This window comes from Podarcis tiliguerta (assembly GCF_965153285.1).
Source record: "Podarcis tiliguerta genome assembly, chromosome: 4".
NCBI lineage: Eukaryota > Metazoa > Chordata > Lepidosauria > Squamata > Lacertidae > Podarcis > Podarcis tiliguerta.
The window spans coordinates 72,429,164-72,447,053 of record NC_139537.1 but is presented as its reverse complement, the minus strand read 5'-3'; the positions used below and the strand labels follow the sequence as shown (position 1 = coordinate 72,447,053).

The 17,890-nt window shown below is 42.0% G+C and overlaps 1 protein-coding gene and 1 long non-coding RNA gene across 2 annotated transcripts; one reads left to right on the top strand and one right to left on the bottom strand.

Moving 5' to 3' along the window:
• Positions 1-722: 722 nt before the first annotated feature.
• On the bottom strand, positions 723-11,688 carry CNOT11 (CCR4-NOT transcription complex subunit 11). The gene is given in 8 exon segments (XM_083437910.1): positions 723-1,045; positions 1,846-1,942; positions 3,447-3,649; positions 3,818-4,020; positions 5,551-5,703; positions 7,793-7,957; positions 10,977-11,526; positions 11,528-11,688. Coding segments are annotated over 8 exon segments (1,590 nt in total). The 5' UTR covers positions 11,549-11,688; the 3' UTR covers positions 723-847.
• LOC310676356 lies at positions 10,961-16,474 on the top strand. Its single transcript, XR_014510486.1, has 2 exons — positions 10,961-14,634; positions 14,837-16,474. It is a non-coding gene; the product is annotated as an uncharacterized lncRNA (long non-coding RNA).
• Positions 16,475-17,890: the final 1,416 nt, after the last annotated feature.

Genomic DNA, 17,890 nt, shown 5'->3' with positions numbered 1-17,890 from the left:
ATGAGCTGAACAGAAATAATTTGGAAGGGTTTCTGTGTAATGCAGTTGAGGAACTTTTAACCTTCAGGTTTTTTCAGGCATGGGATGCTGCAGCCTATGAAAACTGTTGGAGCAGTAAGCCATGGGGAAAGGGGGTCCTTGACAGCAGCCAGTTAGGGAGTGGCCTACCTCAGATATTGTTCTTGGGAAGATGAAGTTATCAGCGTCCCAAAAATATTCCTCACCGTTGCTTCTTAGGTAAAAATCTGCAGCTTTTTTCAACTTGGTTCAGCCTTGTAAGACAAACCGTACCCTTCACTTGTGTTGCGATAGGCTTGATTATTTTTCTTTAACTCCGATAAGCAAGTAAATTAGGATGCTAACACAGCAGTCAAACTGAGCAATACAATACTTATCTCACATGGCTGGCCTGCCATGGAGCAGTGGAATTTTTAAGAAGGTCCGTGGAGGCTAGTGAAATCTCTTTGCACCTCTTCTCTGTTCAGAATCCTGGCATCCAATCAAAGAGGCATCTCTGAGGAGTGCTCAGTGTTGAGGCCAAGTCAGCGGAAACAGAAACTAAGTAAGGAGAGCAAGCAGTTTCCTGCATTGTGAGTTTGTGACAGATTATTTACTGAAGCCTTTCATGGGTGCCTGCATCAGGGAGCTCTCCAATGAAGACTTCAGGCCACACTAATGGTAGGTTTTGTTCAACATCATCGACTCATCAACATCATTCAAACTTCTCCAGCAGAAAAAGCAATATTTAATACAGCACAAATAGCATCTTAATTGCAAGCAAATAGTGAACTATACAAAAATCATACAGAATCCTAATCCGATATAAAGCATTCTTCCAAATGAAGTATTATTTTGAAGTCTTCGTCTCTGAAGGATTTTCACCAGTGTCAAGTGTCTTCAGCAATCGAAAAAGGCCAGCTGCTTCTCTTATCCGGCTGAATTCAATACAAAAGGCTTGCACTTCTATAAATAAGTCCTGTACATTAATTATTTTGTTCCGAATCAAGGATTGTAGAAAGACGCACACAAGTCGTACTAGCCGGTTCTGAAACATAGATGACACTTGGGTTATATATGTTAGTTCTACTCAAAGTAGGCTCACTGAAATTAATGGAGCTGACAAACTTATGGTAACACTATATATATTGACTGCTGACCCAACAAAGCAGCAGCTCACAAAGTAGCTTCGAGGAAATAAAATCTCTTTTAAGAAGATCAAAACTCTTCATTTTATAAGTTAGTTAAAATTTACAGGACTCACTTTTTAAATTCTGCAGTAAGTAGCCTGCTTAAAAACCCCCCAGCCCAGGTGTCAATTTCAATCATCCAATGGTTTTCTTATTACTAAAAGCCACAATTCAGAAACACAGGTTGAATTAGAATATTTCATTTTAATTGCTTGGAAAATAACCCTAAAAAATAGATTGTGCTTTCCTCCTCTTCTTCTTTTGGTTCCTTTTATATACCTTTAATAAGTGTGGGGAACCTTTTGGCCTTTCATAATAATAATAGTAATTTTTATTTATACCCCGCCCTCCCCAGCCAAGGCCGGGCTCAGGTGTTGCTCATCCTTGGACCCTGGCCAAGATAGCTGGAGGCGATGCAAATGAGTCCAGCAATATCTGGAAAGCCATAGATTAGCCACCCCTGCTTTAAAAGTATGGAATAGTAAGAACTGTAAGACACCAAAATACTGTGCTCCATGATCAAGGCAAATATTTCAAATTCCCAGGTACAAATTCTGTGCAGGGTTTCATAAGGATGTTCATCCCCCGCCCCAAGCCTGGGTGAACCAGTCCTGGGATTTCAATAGTTTCTCATTTTGAAATGCTTCCAAAAACCTACCTGCATATACTTGTCCTTAATTTGCTCACAAGTAGAAATACAGTTGGAGATATAAAGGTGAATAAATTCTGGAGGAAGATCAACTGCTGTGGTAAGACTGTTGGAAACAGAAAATAGTTGATTAACTATGAGCAGATCACCCATAAATTCTATGCTGGGTTGGGGGGGAGTTGACCCCACGCCTCCTCAGCAACTACAATTTAGTCACAATGAATTTTCGCAAATGTTCACACAGCCTCCTACATTTATGGTGTGATATTAACCTATGTGGAGTGTGAAAAGGAAATATACAACTGCAGGTAGGAAAAGATCAGGAAGAGAATTTATCCTTTCAAAATGTAGGGCTGATGCTTCATTTGGGCTGCTTTGTGCACAAGTCAGCTTAAAATTTCAAAAAAACAACAACAACCCTGATCTTATGGTTTCTTTTTTAATTTTATTTTATGATTGTTCATTTCATTTATATCCCTCTTCTACAGTTGCATATATTCTGAACTGATCTCTCTGCCTGACTCTTTAGAATGAAGTCAGTGGGAGGGAAAGAATGAGCCGACTTTGATTTAATGGATTTGTCAATTGCCGTGCTACACATTTATAAAACCTTTTATCCTTGTTTGTTTTAAGAAATGCCCATGGTAGCTAACAATGCATCACTAAAGCACGTTAAAATAGTACATTGTACTGAGGTTGGGGAGGAATTATTGTTTAAGAGATTATTACTAAGAACTAGTCAATCACAACTAATGGGATAATGACCCTCTTTCACTGTGGATGGTTATACATTTGCTGAACATGAAGTACATGTTTACTTTCCCACTACACCACCCCAATTTAAAATGCCACCTGTCCCTTCATAGGAATGGACACAGAGGCTCAATAACATTTACAAACAGCCAGCTGTTTCGTTTCTACCATCCTGAAAGTGCATAGATGGGTATCTTCCTCTGAGCTTGCACTGGCTCTTTCCAATGACTGGCTGTCAAGACAAAAAGGATATAGAATACTCCTAAAGCTTCTCCCCATTGAACTATCCACAGGTCAACTGTCATGACATTCTCTCCCAGTTTCATGAGCTTAATTAAAAACTAGCAAAATTAGGACAGGAATGGGAAGGGGGCTCATGTATATGGAGAGTCCAAATGCTGTAGGGATTCCTGTTTATGTGCACACATGCAATTCATCCACATGCTCTGTACATAGGAACACAATATACCTCCCTGCCCTTATGTAATCCCTGAATCTGGAAGCCAAAACACTAAATTTGAGAGATAAAGAAAAATTAACGCTGCCAATTCAGCCCACTGCATCCATTCTCTTATACTGGAAAAGAAAAGGGCGGGCTGGAATTAAACCTACCCTTAACGACAGCATTGTACAGGATTAGGTCCAAATCCTTTGGACCAATCCAGCAATTCTGTTTCTGATTGTATCTCATGTACTTTGTCTGTAGAACTGAGTGCAAAGCACTGAACTACACCAACATTTAGATACAGGCACCCAGGATACTGTTCCTTGATGGGACCAAACTGGCTGCATGGATACTAGAAATCAAGCTCATTCAAAAATGCCAACAAAGCAATCTAAAGTAGACAAATAGTTACCGATTGACAACTTCCATTGAATGCAGAGACATGTCCATGTTGACCAAGACTGAAAAATATTCCGTTATCTGACTTGACTGCATAAGTTTAAGCAGCATTTCTATAGCAACCAAAGGATTATTTTCCACTAAATCAGGCAATTTGGCAGGAGTGAGGCCAATGTGGTAAACAAGCTTGGGGTCTTTCTCCAATTCTCCCAGGAGCTGCAGAAGGAAAATAAATAAATGGGACACCTTAAGACTTAACAAGGCACAACAAAATGTAGGTGACAATACTATATACTACTTTCAAGTTTAAGGATACTTTAAGCTCACATTAGAAAATGCACAGTAACAGAACTGGACTATGTACCACCTGACTACTACACACACCTGCGTTTGCTGTGCTGATGACAAAGGACTTTTGAAAGCCTTGGCCATGATTCGTTTGATTTCCACTCCGGCACTGTTTTTCACACACATTGACTTGTCCCACTGAATGGCATGATCTGGCTCTATCGGGTTCAACCAAGCGAGCTCATCCTCACAAATGTGAAGTGGAGGCGGGGGTCGTATAAATTCTGGGCGAAAATGGCCTGGAAAAATAATTTGCATTCATATCATCAATCTGAAAGCACCTGGTACAGAAAGCCTACTAAATATTATGCTCACTTCTCCCTAAGCATTACATTCTGAACACATAATGAAATACACTATGTCATACTGTCAGGCTACACGAAACAATTGTGATAGTTCAGATATGATAGTGGTGCAATGTTTGCAGCTGAGAACTTTCCTAAAACCTCCAATTCCAAAACAGGGTAATAGATAAACCACCATAAAACCCTGTGGGCAATGTGTCACATGGTGATCCTGATGAATTCTATAGCGACACATAGTGCATGTTGAAAAAATACAAATCCATTCAGAAATCTGATAGTATAAATGAGAGTATAAGGCCCCCATCTTCACTATTCATTCAAAGCAGTCTCCTACCGCTCTAAACAGTCATGCCTTCCCCAAAGATTCTGGGGACTATAAAGGGGTACTAAGAGTTGTTAAGAGAACTCTATTCCCCTGAAAGAGCAACAGTTCTCAATAGCATTTTGTCAATCAATTCCTCTTCCCAGGGAACTCTGCCTCTGTGAAGGGAACAAGGGTCTCTTAACAACTTTCAGCACCCTCAACAAACTACAGTTCCCATGATTCTTTGAGGAAAGTTGTGACTTTTTTACAGAAATGATATGGCTTTATGTGCAGTGCAGATGAGTCCTAAGTATATTCTAGTTCTTCGTTCATAGCTAGAATAATGGTAGAATATAGCACAGGCCTGAACCATAGTACAGGGGTACCTCGGGTTACATACGCTTCAGGTTACATACACTTCAGGTTACAGACTCCACTAACCCAGAAATAGTACCTCGGGTTAAGAACTTTGCTTCAGGATGAGAACAGAAATTGTGCTCCAGCAGTGCAGCGGAAGCGGGAGGCCCCATTAGCTAAAGTGGTGCTTCAGGTTAAGAACGGATCTCCAGAACGGATTAAGTACTTAACCCGAGGTACCACTGTACTACTTATTACAACTAAGGTTACAAACCTAGGTTAGTTTATAGTTAGTGCGTAGAGACTAACCATAAACAAACCTGGATTTGGACAGCATACTAAGCCAAACCATGGTTTAGCTCAGTGCAGTGCAGCTGCAAAATGACCAGGGAGGTCAATCTCCTTCCTGGGAGCTAAAACATGGTTTTGCTTAGCATGACCTGCAAACCTGGCCAATGTACAGAAACTATTTTATTTTAGGATATGTTTGCAATATAACAGGCCTCTATGAGCCTCAACCTGCAGAAGTTAAAAGCATTAGACCAACTCAGCTATTCTAATAAACTGGAAGTGCAAGAGAAATCAACCTAAACTATTTTGTGGCACATCCTATTGGTCATTGCTTTGGAGAAAAGCATTCATTCTTTGATTGCAATCAAGTAGTTGTTGTTGTTTTTTTACAAGTTTTAAAGCTTGCTACAATCAGTACAATCACAAAAAGAAATGAAGTGGTGGGATTATGACTAATGTTATAGCTATCTTATGCTGCAAGTGGGTGAAAGATTACAGAAAGTAATGCATACTTTCAATAGGTGGTTTTGGTCCACTCACTAGAGCTTCAGTGATCTGGGAGGCAACGGAGCTGTCAAAACCAGAATTTGAAGAATCTGGGTCAGGGTCACTGAGAATGCTGGGGAAACTCGCTTTACTCTGTGTCGGCAGTTCAGACTGACGTTCTAGAAGGGAAAATGGTTAACACAATGTTCAGTGCATATGATCTTGAGTAAAACAAACAGAATTGTCAACTGAGCAACACCATTGGATGAAACCCATACTCAACATGAGTAACCACAAGAATCAGGATTCAGAAGTTTGAACAGACATCATGAACTATAAATCTGTTTTTACTTTTTTATGCACCCATCTCACAATAAGGTAATATGGATTACTGTAATTCAAGGGCACTGTTTGGAAGAGTCTGAGAACTTAAGAGTCTAAGTCTCAAGTCTAAGATCGAGAACTCACAAAAGCACTTGTGAGCTCAACACTGGTTGAGATGAGCTAAGCACAAGTTCTGAGAGATTTCTTCTTCTTCTCTAGGCATGGAAGAGGCTCTCTCTAATTCTGCAGTGCTTTCCAATTGCTTCCAGAGCTCAGCACACTATCAAGGATAGGACCACACACAAACACAATATGAGGGCGGAGGCAGGGTTGGTACTAAGTATGAATCTGTGGTCCCTTGACTGTAATTTTAGGTAGCAATTTGTGTGCACAGCTGTGAACCACAAGCTGTATTTTAATATACTTTCCTCTTCAGAATTGGAAACTGACACAGCAAAGGCTTTTTGTAAAAAAGAGCTCTGGGTGTATTTTATAGTTCTTACTCAGGCTTCCTCAACCTTGGCCCTCCGGATGTTTTTGGCCTACAACTCCCATGATCCCTAGCTACCAGGACCAGTGGTCAGGGATGATGGGAATTGTAGTCTCAAAACATCTGGAGGGCCAAGGTTGAGGAAGCCTGTTCTTACTCATGTACACATACATCAACTTTTTATATCATATTCTAAACAGATACAGTGGTGCCTCGCAAGACGAAATTAATCCGTTCCGCGAGTCTCTTCATCTTGTGTTTTTTTCGTCTTGCGAATCACAGCTATTAGCGGCTTAGCAGCTATTAATGGCTTAGCGGCTTTAAGAAAAAGGAAACAAACTCGCAAGAATTCGCAAGACGTTTCGTCTTGCGAAGCAAGCCCATAGGGAAATTCGTCTTGCGGAACGACTCAAAAAACGGAAAACTTTTCATCTAGCGTGTTTTTCGTCTTGCGAGGCATTTGTCTTGCGGGGCACCACTGTATGTAAAATAATGCCTGAAAATATTTCTAGAAATAGCAAAATATGACCTCAGAAACATCTTCATGTTAAGAGTGGAAAGCGCTACGCACTATTCAAACTGAAAACAAATTGAGATATTTTAGTGCAGTATTTTCCCCTTGTTCGCCAATTCCAGGAAGTCTCCTTTGATTTGAAAGGGAGGGTGCTGGAAAAAATCTGATTTCAATAGAGGTCACTGATCCTTAATCAACTAACTATTCCATCAAATAAACAGTTTGTACTTAACACAGTACATTGCCAGAATACTTTTCCTTTTCCAAAGCAACATATGACACGTAATTGGCAAGAAGCTTAGTGACAAAACTAGCTACAAAAAGCACAAAATGAATGAGAATTTATTTGAAAAATTATCCCAGCAGTGTGAAGAGCAAAATGCAATCAAAATATACTGTTAGCTCAACTTCTCTCTGTAAAAGTTAGGAAGTCTGTTTTAACATCAACTGTCCAAGTGTAAATCAAGTTCGAATCATTTTTTCTGTTCCTCTTTGTTTAGCAACATGGAAGTTCCATTCTGATTCCTGCAGAGTGCCTTGCCTATTCACCTTAGTAGTGTTCTAGGGGGAACAATTAAATTAACTGTTTTCTCTCCTTGTTCTTTCTGGCAATAGCTTTTCTTGCCCACATCTTAGAGGCAAAACAGCCAGAATACACAACTGCTGACCAGAAAGAATCATTGTTCCACCTTTCGGCATGCCAATAATTGCTTCTTAAAAGCCACACACTGACAAATTCAGTGTGACAAATTCATGTTCAAATTCAGCAAAGTACTGTAAACTTGTACTATAAAAATACAAACATTAGCTTGCAAGCACAAGAACACAGCCACTCTCTTACGACTCTTCTACGCACACACTTAGCACAAGAACAAAGGTAGTGCAAATGTCATTCATTCTAGAGCAGGATCAGATCTCAGCAAGAACAATAATTTTTTACCTGCCAAAGCCAGCTGAAGGCCGCTGATATCCACAGATTGGCCCATATTTCCTACATCCATTGATGCAATCTGTCTTGGGGTCTTTTTGAAGAGCTCTCTAGGTGGGGCCAACATCAGCTGGGAAAGAAAGAATTTCTCTGGCGGGGTTATAGGAGGCAGAAAACCTGGAAAGGCAACATCATTTCAGGATTTCATGTGCTAAAAATAGTATTTTATACATAGTGAAATACAAATATTAACTTGATGTAACAAATGGGTAGAAATGTTTTGCACTCTTCTCTAACAACTGGGTTTACATGAAATGCAAGTGATTTATGTATAAACATACAACCAAAAACAGAAAGTTTTGTTTGGCTGTAAATTAAACTAGCTAAAACAGCATCTGTTTGTAACTGAATACTCAGAATAAGTTCAGTATTTTTAAAACAAATTTTCCACACCTCAACTTACATATTCTGAAAGACTTTTACAATAACCTTTTCGACTGGTACTTTTGCTACATTATCCTCACATTTTACACATTTCCTTGGCATCAACAAACACATCCTCATATTTTGCAATTACAATTAGGGTCACAAACATTATTCCCCCCCCCCAATTTATATGTAGGAATTAATACTTTCTTACTCATCTAACCAACTCATGACATGTTTTACAGGTTTCTGTTGTTGTTACTAATAATAACAGTAACATATTTATTTATATCCCAACCTTTCTTTCAAAGGAGCCCAGAGCAGCAGTGATAAAACAGTTTTTGAAATTTGTTTTTAAAAGAACATTCTCAACTAAGGATCTCAAGGTTACCAGGAACAGCGTCTTTTAGCCATCAAATACCTAAGTAAACATGAATGTTTTTAAATTTGTCCTGAAAGTCAATGAGCCAGGCACACCTCACTTGGGAGAAGGAGAATTAGGTTATCAATGGCTACTAGTTATGACAGCCATGTACTACTTCCACTTTCAGAAGCAGTAAGTCTCTAACCTACTGAAGAGCAGGAGCAGAAGTGGATTACTGTATGCATATCTTGCATGTGAGCTTCCCACATACATCTGACTAGCAACTGTGGGAACAGAATGCTGGACTAGATGAGTCATTCATCTAATCCAGCAGGGCTCTTATATTTTTAATAAGAGACTTAATTATGACAGAAGGCAGTATTGCCAAAGTCAAGCCCTGGCTTCTAAACACAATTCAAAGTTCTGGCTTTAATAAACTACTGAAATTGGCTGATTTTCATACATATATAATTCTTGTTTACAAAAAAGGATCTATTATGATCCCACAAATATCTACAGTGGTACCTTGGTTCTTGAACGCCTTGCTACTCAAACAACTTGGAACCCAAACACTGCAAACCCAGAAGTAAGTGTTCCGGTTTGTGAGCTTTTTTCGGAAGCCGTACACGCTCTATTTTGAGTGCCACACTTCTGTTTTGAGTGTTACGCTGAGGTCTGTCTGTTTTTGCTATTTATTTTGCATTTTTGTTTTTGCCGCTCTTTTGTTTTTGCTTATGTGACTGTGTGGAACCCAGCTCAGCTACTGATTGATTGTGTGACTGCAGTACATTGATTATTACTTTCATTTTATGGCTCAATAGTCTCGTTAGATAGTAAAAATCATGTTCAACTGCTGTTTAAGGGGGTTTTTAAAGTCTGGAACGGATTAATCCACTTTTGCATTACTTTCTATGGGAAAGCGTGCCTTGGTTTTGGAACACTTTGGTTCTGGAACGGACCTCCGGAACGGATTAAGTTTGAGAACCAAGATACTACTGTATTTTGTTGCATGTGAATTTAGTGAGACGGCATGACTGGCTATCACTGTCATCATCATGCGTGAATGCATACATACTTTTCCTTACAAAGGAAAATATTAAATTGGGTAGATATATTTATTTAATCCATCTTTAACCAGCCTTTCAAATATTTTTTTCAAGGTTGTTGTTGTTTAGTCGTTGTGTCCGACTCTTCATGACCCCATGGACCAGAGCATATCAGGAATGTTTTTTCAAGGTAGCTTACACTAATTGCATTTTTAAAAAGTGTTCCTCGTTTCCAACCTGTGTAAGCATCCCAAATTTTCACCTAAATTTAGATGAGCCTGTGCACTGCAACCAGGGAGGGGTCACTTTGCAAGATGGGTACCTATTACCCAATGGGTTCAAGATCACCTAACACAAAAGTGTTACACCCCTATAAAACCCTTCCCTACTCACAGCCAGCATGCTAGAAACATGAACGTTTCATAATATTTCACAAGGGCACTTCCCCCCAGGGGCTCTGGCCCACTTATGTGTGATGCTATGTGACTGACTGAGTAGAGAAGTGATGGAGGCTGTTTACTTGAGAATAAACAATGATGATTAGGAAGGCAGTATGACAGCCATTAAATGAGGGCCACCCAAAAAAAGCATGCCACACACATTCAAAGGCAATGCCAAAGTTGCGACAACAAGAGAGCAAAGCTGCAATCCTATACAGGTACATTCATGGGAGCAAGTCTGATTGAACTCAGTGGGACATGCTTCTGAATCAACAAGCAGTACCTTAAATGAAAATGCTGTGGGTGGAGGGAACACAGGTCAGAAAGGAGTTCAAAAAAACCACCTTAAAATCCTGACATACTTGTGGTGGTGGGGAGGAAAAATGCATCTATTCCTTTTAAGTCATTGGTGAGGAACCTGTGGCTCTCCATATGTGGGAGCTCTAAGTATTATTATTCTTATTATTATTAATCACCGGGGCTAAAGCTGCAATCCTATACTGTACATTCACGGGCTGGGGGGAGCAAGCCTGATTGAACTCAACGGGACATGCTTTTGAATCAACATGCACAGGACAAGTAGTAACTTAAATGAAAATGGTAAGAAAGGAGTTCAAATAGAACACCGTCAATCCTGACATACTTGTGGTGGATGGGGGAGAAGGAAAAATGCATTTATTCCGCTTTAAGCCAGGGGTGAGGAACCTGCGGCCCTCCAAATGTGGGAGCTAGTAGTAGTAATTAGTATTATATTATGATGATGATGATCACCGGGGCTGGAGCCCAGCACCATCCGGACGGCCACGGGTTTCCCCCAACCCCGATTCAAACGTACAACTAAGGTGTCGGAAAGGAGGCTCTGCTGCCGAGGAGAAACCACTCTTCTCCCCCCACGGGGAGAATCGTTCGCCGGGCGGTACCTGAGAGCGGAGGCCTCTCGCCGTCGTCGCCGCCGCCACCACCACCGGCCGGGCCTGTGGCGGCGCTGGCGGCGGCGGCGGCGGCGCTGCTGGCGGTGGTTCTCTCGGGCGGCGCGGGGTTGAGGAGGTGCGCGAAGATGGCGGCGAAAGGGTTGGCGGCGAGCGGCTCGGTGCGGTACATCTCCCACAGCAGGTAGAGGGCGGTGAGGCGCTGCGGCGGCGTGGGCAGCAAGTCGGGCTGCTGCAGGAGCAGCACCAGCACGGAGCCCACGCGGAAGTGCTCGGCCTTGCCGAAGTAGTGGTGGAAGGCGGTGGAGAGGCCTTCGAAGGTGCCGCCGCCGGCCTCCTCCGACACGATGCTCAGCAGGCTCGACAGCTCCTTCGGCGAAAGGCTCATCTCTCCACGAGGCGGTGGAGGAGGAGAGAACTCCGCCTCGGTGCTGCTGTTGTTACTATTGCTATTATTACTACTATTGTTACTACTACTACTACAACCCCCACCGGGTATCGAACCCGCGGCCTCCGTAGCGCAGCCGGGCTGGGGGACTAACGCTGGCCCCACCCGCCGGCATCCAGCTCCGCCCCCTTCCTTCTGTCTCGCCTCGCCTGCGCGCGCTACCTCGCCCACCTACCTACCTAGCAGCTACTCCTCTTATTATTCATTTCCCCCCCCCCCCGTGCGCGCGCATGTTTCCCGCAACGTTCTGCCGCCCACGCTCTATCTAGACATCGCGTCTATCGCTCCGCACGGACGGGCTCTACCGTAAAGTCGCTCGCCGCCGGATAGCGGGCCCCGCTTTCCAACATTGTCGCAAAGCTTATATAGAGGGAAGGAGCGGTGAAACCCGGGCAACCAAAGGGAGGCGGCGAGGGGTTGGGGGAAGCAGCGGAAGAGAGCGGCGATCCTCCAGTGGTTGGGAACTGAACTCCCCTCGGCGAAAGGGATTGGGCTCTTCCGAACCCAGATACTGGAATGAGAAGCGGGATTGGCCGCTCGGAGACCTAAAACTTCAAGGGAGAGGAACGTGATTGGCTGTTTCCTCCTTTGAGGTGGAGCGCTTTGCCGGGACTGTTGAGTAATGTGTTGCTTCGATGTTTGTAGTCTGATTTCCAAGCAGGTTTTTTTTTTAAAGAAGAAAGGTAACTGAAGCAACGCAACTTTAATGTACATTGCTGAGGCCTTGAGAGTGTCTTTGCACGTGAGAAGTGCAACCCATTCCGATTTCGGTGGGTTATGCAGTGATTCTTGACTCGCAGTACCATCTTGTGCACCTTTCCTCCGAAATAAGGTGCACTGCCGCCTTAAGATGCAGCGAGGTCTTGAGGGATAGCTCAGTTGGTAGAGCATGAGACCCTTAATCTCAGGGTTGTGGGTTTGAGTCCCACTAGAACCCTGGGGGTCCCTTCCAACTCTGATCCTTCTGTGTTTCAAATCACATTTGCCCCTGCAGTTGGATGTGTTTCCAAGTTGCCCGCTGTCTGTCCGCACTGGTGGGTGGAGAGAGGGTGGAGATTCTGGCTTCATGTGGCTTATGTTTCAAAGGTGCTTTGAGAGGAAATGCATCAAAACACAGGGTTTAGATGTGGATTGTGACTAGCATCCTATATAGAGGGCTTCACAAAACAGCCGAGGGAGTGCACAGGATATAGAAGACAGGAGTGTGTACACAAGCCATGTGTACACCCATGAGGCGAGGTGAAGCAGACATCCACCAAACTCGTGGGATATGCAGCCCCTTTGTGTACACAACCTAAGTTCAACAGGTCTTACCCCCAGATGAGTTTGCTAGAATTTGAGCCTCTCAGTTAATCTTAATAGTCAAACCTTGGTTTTCGAATGTCTTGGCTGCCGAAGGTTTCAGAAGCCAAATGCTGAAAACCTGGAAGTGAATGCTTCTGTTTTCGAATGAGCCTCTGAAGTCTAACGGCTTCTGAGGCAGATTTTCAGTTTTCCCCCTTGACATTGCTGGCAGCCCTTTGGTCCTCAGTTTTTGAACATTTCGGAAGTCAACCGGACTTTCGGAACGGATTACATTTGAAAACCGAGGTTCCATTTTAATGCCTACTTCAAAGTGAGTCTCTTCAAGTTCCAGTGACTTACTCCGGGGTAAATAGTTATAGGATTGCAGCATCAGTTTTGCAGCATGATTATTTTTGAGTAAACATGGTTTAGGATCAGGCTGTGGTGGTAGCTTCCATGCATGTCAAATCGGAATATGTCACCTACATCTGTCCTCAGTTTAAACCAATTTGTTTGTTTTTTTTATTCTGCATTAAACCACATACAAATAGTTCAATAACAGTTCAGATGGGCCTAAGTCAGAGGTTTTCAACCTTTTTGATTCTTTTGGTTCTTTCTGTGGCACCCCTGTGGGGCTCAGAAGCCCAGTTATGTCCAGTTTCGGAGGCAGCTCAGGAGCCCAGTTTGGGAGGCAGAGACGCAAGAGGGCATCAGAGGAGGGAGGGAAGGAAAGAGGGACAGAGGCCAGTATTGCCCGCAGCACCCCTGACTATCATTGAAAGTACCCGGTTTGAAAACCACTGGCCTAAGTTAATCATAAACCATTAAGTTCAATGGATCTACTTGGAGTAAGACTAACATTGGAAACATGCCATATTTCCACAGTCAGTTCTTTGGTGTTTTTGAAGTGTGATGTAGTTTTAAGTGTATCTATGCTTTTTCCATCTTACCTTAATGCTGAAAGCCATTACACATATTTGTACGATATATTGCAGTGGTATAATGCATGTAATAGAAAACTATTGATTTTCTTCTGCAGCCCTGCTATTTGAACACTGCAGTGAGTGTTCATATTTAAAACAGAGCGGAAAGTTAGTAGAACAAAGTATTTTTACTTGTGGGAAGGGGACTAATTTAAGTGAGCCATTAAAGAGGGTGTGTTTTGGGATCTTCATTACAGTGACATTGACTGTTATTTCTGAGCAGTGAGCAGCCCCGTATAAAAAGCCAATGAAGAAACAGTGGCATGAAGAGTGTGGCAATGACAAGTGTGGGAAGGGTTGAGCAGCCTTCCTGCCTACTGTTACTTCTCCCAATAAGTGCCCCTCTGTGTCCCCATTATGTCACCAAATATGGGTTTAGGAGGACATGTTGGCCCAAATTATACTTAGCTATTTCCTCTGTATCAAGTGACCATTCTCAGGTACTGAATGAGTCCTCCTAATAAACAGAAGTCAAATTTAGTAGTCCTTACATAAGGGATGCGGGTAGTGCTGTGGTCTAAACCACAGAGCCTAGGGTTTGCCGATCAAAAGGTCGGTGGTTCGAATCCCTGTGATGGGGTGAGCTCCCATTGTTCGGTCCCAGCTCCTGCCCACCTAGCAGTTCAAAAGCATGCCAGTGCAAGTAGATAAATAGATAAATAGTAGATAAATTCCCGCTCTGGCGGGAAGGTAAACGGCGTTTCCGTACGCTGCTCTGGTTTCGCCAGAAGCAGCTTAGTCATGCTGGCCACATGACCCGGAAGCTGTCTGCGGACAAACGCCGGCTCCCTCAGCCTATAGAGCGAGATGAGCACCGCAACCCCATAGTCATCTGCAACTGGACCTAACAGTCAGGGGTACCTTTACCTTTACTTTTTTACATTTACAAAGTCAAAACACAGAAGTGTGATAAGCAAGCAAAGCTAAGAGCTATGTAATAATAATAATAATAATAATTTTTATTTATACCCCGCCCTCCCCAGCCAAGGCCGGGCTCAGAGCGGCTTACAAGCAATAATAAAAACAAGATGAATGATTACAACTTAAAAACAAAAGTAAAATACATTAAAACAATGGAACATTAAAATATTAAAATGTAGCCTCATCGTAGGGGAGAAGGAAAAGAAAAAAGAAAGTAGATAGTTAATGGTAGATATGGGACCAATTGATGACTTGAGGAAAGATAATGTTGGAAGGCATGTATACAGTGATTACTGCATTTGGATGAAGCCCCCTCCTGGCCTCATGCTGCCCCTTCCTCCTCCCATCTAGCCAGGACAAGGTGGTAGTAAAAAGCTTTTCCTGACTGCTGTTAGTCATTCGGTCTGAATCAATAAACTGCCTAACATTAACTATGGTTAGTTTAAAACAAGCCAACCTAAGTGGCTTATTTTTTTATATTTATACTTGCAGTACAATTTTTTTTCTAAGACAGCTCAAAATAAGAGAAAAGAAGGAAAGGAGAAGGGAACGGGTTGGTATTAGAAAAAATTGCAGATAAATAATTGTTGGTAACAACTATATAAAAAAATAAGAGTGCTTTATAAAAGTCCATTAACAGACTGTCTAAGCATTAACATCATTATCTGCCATCCAAATGCCCCCTTGGAGTCTGGAATCTGTTGTCTGTTAAAAACTGCATGTCCAAATGCGGAAAGTACATTAATGTCCTCTGTCCGTTGTACAATTGCAGGTGGGGATTTATCTTTCGAGTGCATCTTTTTGTTGCCACGAAAGCCCTTGGGACCTATTTATGTTGTCCATCTGATAGTTCCCACAGTGCCGGGATGTAATTCAAAACTGAATATATATCAGTGAATTTCAAAGAAGATTCTAAAACTAGATTAATATGTATAATGATCTCAGTCCGGAAGGAAGTCACAATGGAACAAACCCACATTGTAATAATGCTTTTGGTACAGTGTGACAACACCAGGGTCAAAAGCCAGAGAGGGTTATCCACTTGGAAATGCTTTTTTTATTATTAATTTAAACTACAAATCTAAGGAAACACAACATACTGAGGCAAGGATATCTTTTCATTGGCACTTGTGAAGAAATCCTATCTATTTTAATTGTGTTTTAATGGATATTGTGTAATATATTCTGCCATTTGTATTGTAATGTGTTTGATGGGGGAATCCTCCGGTTATGTGGAAGTTGGTTTAACTGTCACTGGGAGATCTCAACTGACAGCAAGGAGGAAATAGAACTCTCAGTATGCAAAAGAAGAATAGAAGACTTGCATATTCAGATTGGTTGTTGCAGATTTAGAATTCTTAGTTAATTGGTGCAGTTGACTGGTAGTATTGTATATATGGCCATGTGGTGGTCAGCAGGAGGGTTAGTCCATGCTGATTGGTGCTTGATGCTCATGGTGTTCAACCAGAAGATGAAGACAGCGGAGAAAGAAGATTGCAGAAGAAAAAATAACATCTGAAAGGAAGGCAGAGCGTATTGGTGACCGGTGACTTGCCTGGGGTAACTGAATCACTTGGCTCAGACCGAAGAGATGAGAAGAGCACCTGTCTATGGCACTGAGGGAGAGACACTTTGGAGAGCTAGGCTATAGTGTCTGTCTGGCAGGAGAACCAGAGGAAGATTCCAGGACAGGACAGCAGAAACAGACCTACACTTTACTAGGGGCTGAAACATGGGGATTCAACAAAAGCCCTCAATTCTAGTCAGCTGGTGGAGGCTTCACTGAAGTGGACCAGTGGGAGTCTGGAAAAAGTGTTTGAATAAAGTGTTTTAATATAGTTACTAATGGGTAACTATGTATAGTGTGGTTACTAATAGGGTAACTACACTTGCTGTGTAGTAGATGTGCAGAAACTAATGTATAGGGAGGACTTGGTTTTGGTTGAATCCTCTACAAGAAAGATATACTGGTTGCAAGAAAGGAAGGAAATGCAAACGAGATTCCAAGGACTAGAAAATGAGACTGAAGCAAGAAATAAAGTGCACTAAAAGGGAGCAGGTGCCCAGGGAGTGATTCCTATAGCTTGGTGTTCAAGCAACTTACTTGTCAAAACTCTGACTTCACTGAAGTCTGGCTAAAAGTACTGACATGCAGGAGCTGGCTCATCTCACAGAACTGGTTGCCTGCACATTTTGCTTTTTAACTTTTCTTCTAGGATGGCTACATACTTACCTTGTTTTTAAATGAAAGGTCAGAGTCTGGGTGCCCTTGCAGTAAAGGACCCTGGTGCAATTACTCCAATTGCACCATTATAATCCAGCCATGGGTGCAACATTATCTGCATATTTTTTCTTATGTTTGTAAAGAAAGGAACTAAAAGTGTGTCTGTATCTCAATGAATGATGGAAATTTAGGGAAGGAATGTGGTGTTCCTCTGCATCTCTTGGTTATGGGCATTTTCCTTTTGGTGATATTCTCATTGGCCAATAAAGAAAACCAATGGATAAAGTTACTGAGACACACAGTGCATCTGGCAAGATAACAGAATATGTTTATTCCATGTTTCTGCCCTCTGCAGCTGCTTTCTACTGTTGCAATTTTGAAATCCCCAGGTGGCATGTTAGAAATGTAATAGGAAATGTCTTGGTGTAGCAGGATTGCAGGGCAAGGCATACATTTTCCATATTGCTGTGGACAGTAATAACATTGATACAAACCAGATGAATTCTGACATTGTTCAGATTTTGAGCACGGCCTTGAAACTTGATGTGTGCTCTTATTGTGTAAGTGCTGTTTAGAGACTGTTTGCTGCACAGCTGCCAAATAGTCATAATGGGATATAATGTAAAGAAAATGCATTATTGTGAGGATTCATGAACGCCGAAGAATTGTATATGCCTATTTTTTTCCATCATGCTAAAAAAGAGGGAAGGGAAATCGGCTATATTTCAGTGCAAGAATTATGAAGCAAGGATATTGTAGATTAGAACATTCTCACAGAGCTGCATGAGAAGATATATAATATCTTGAGCAGGGTAACATTGTACCTATTCAATCTCTGAGACAACAAGTTCCTTTTTAATTTCAAAATCCTGTTGAGTGATTTTAGCCAAATAAGCAACATTTTGGCAGGATAATAGTCTCACAGAAATAATACATGGCCTTAGGAGAAAAATAAGTCAACTAAAACCACTGATGTTATGAAACAGTTCAGTTTGCTTCCCACTTGCGTTAAGATTCAGAGAGCAATAACTTTTCAGCCTGATCC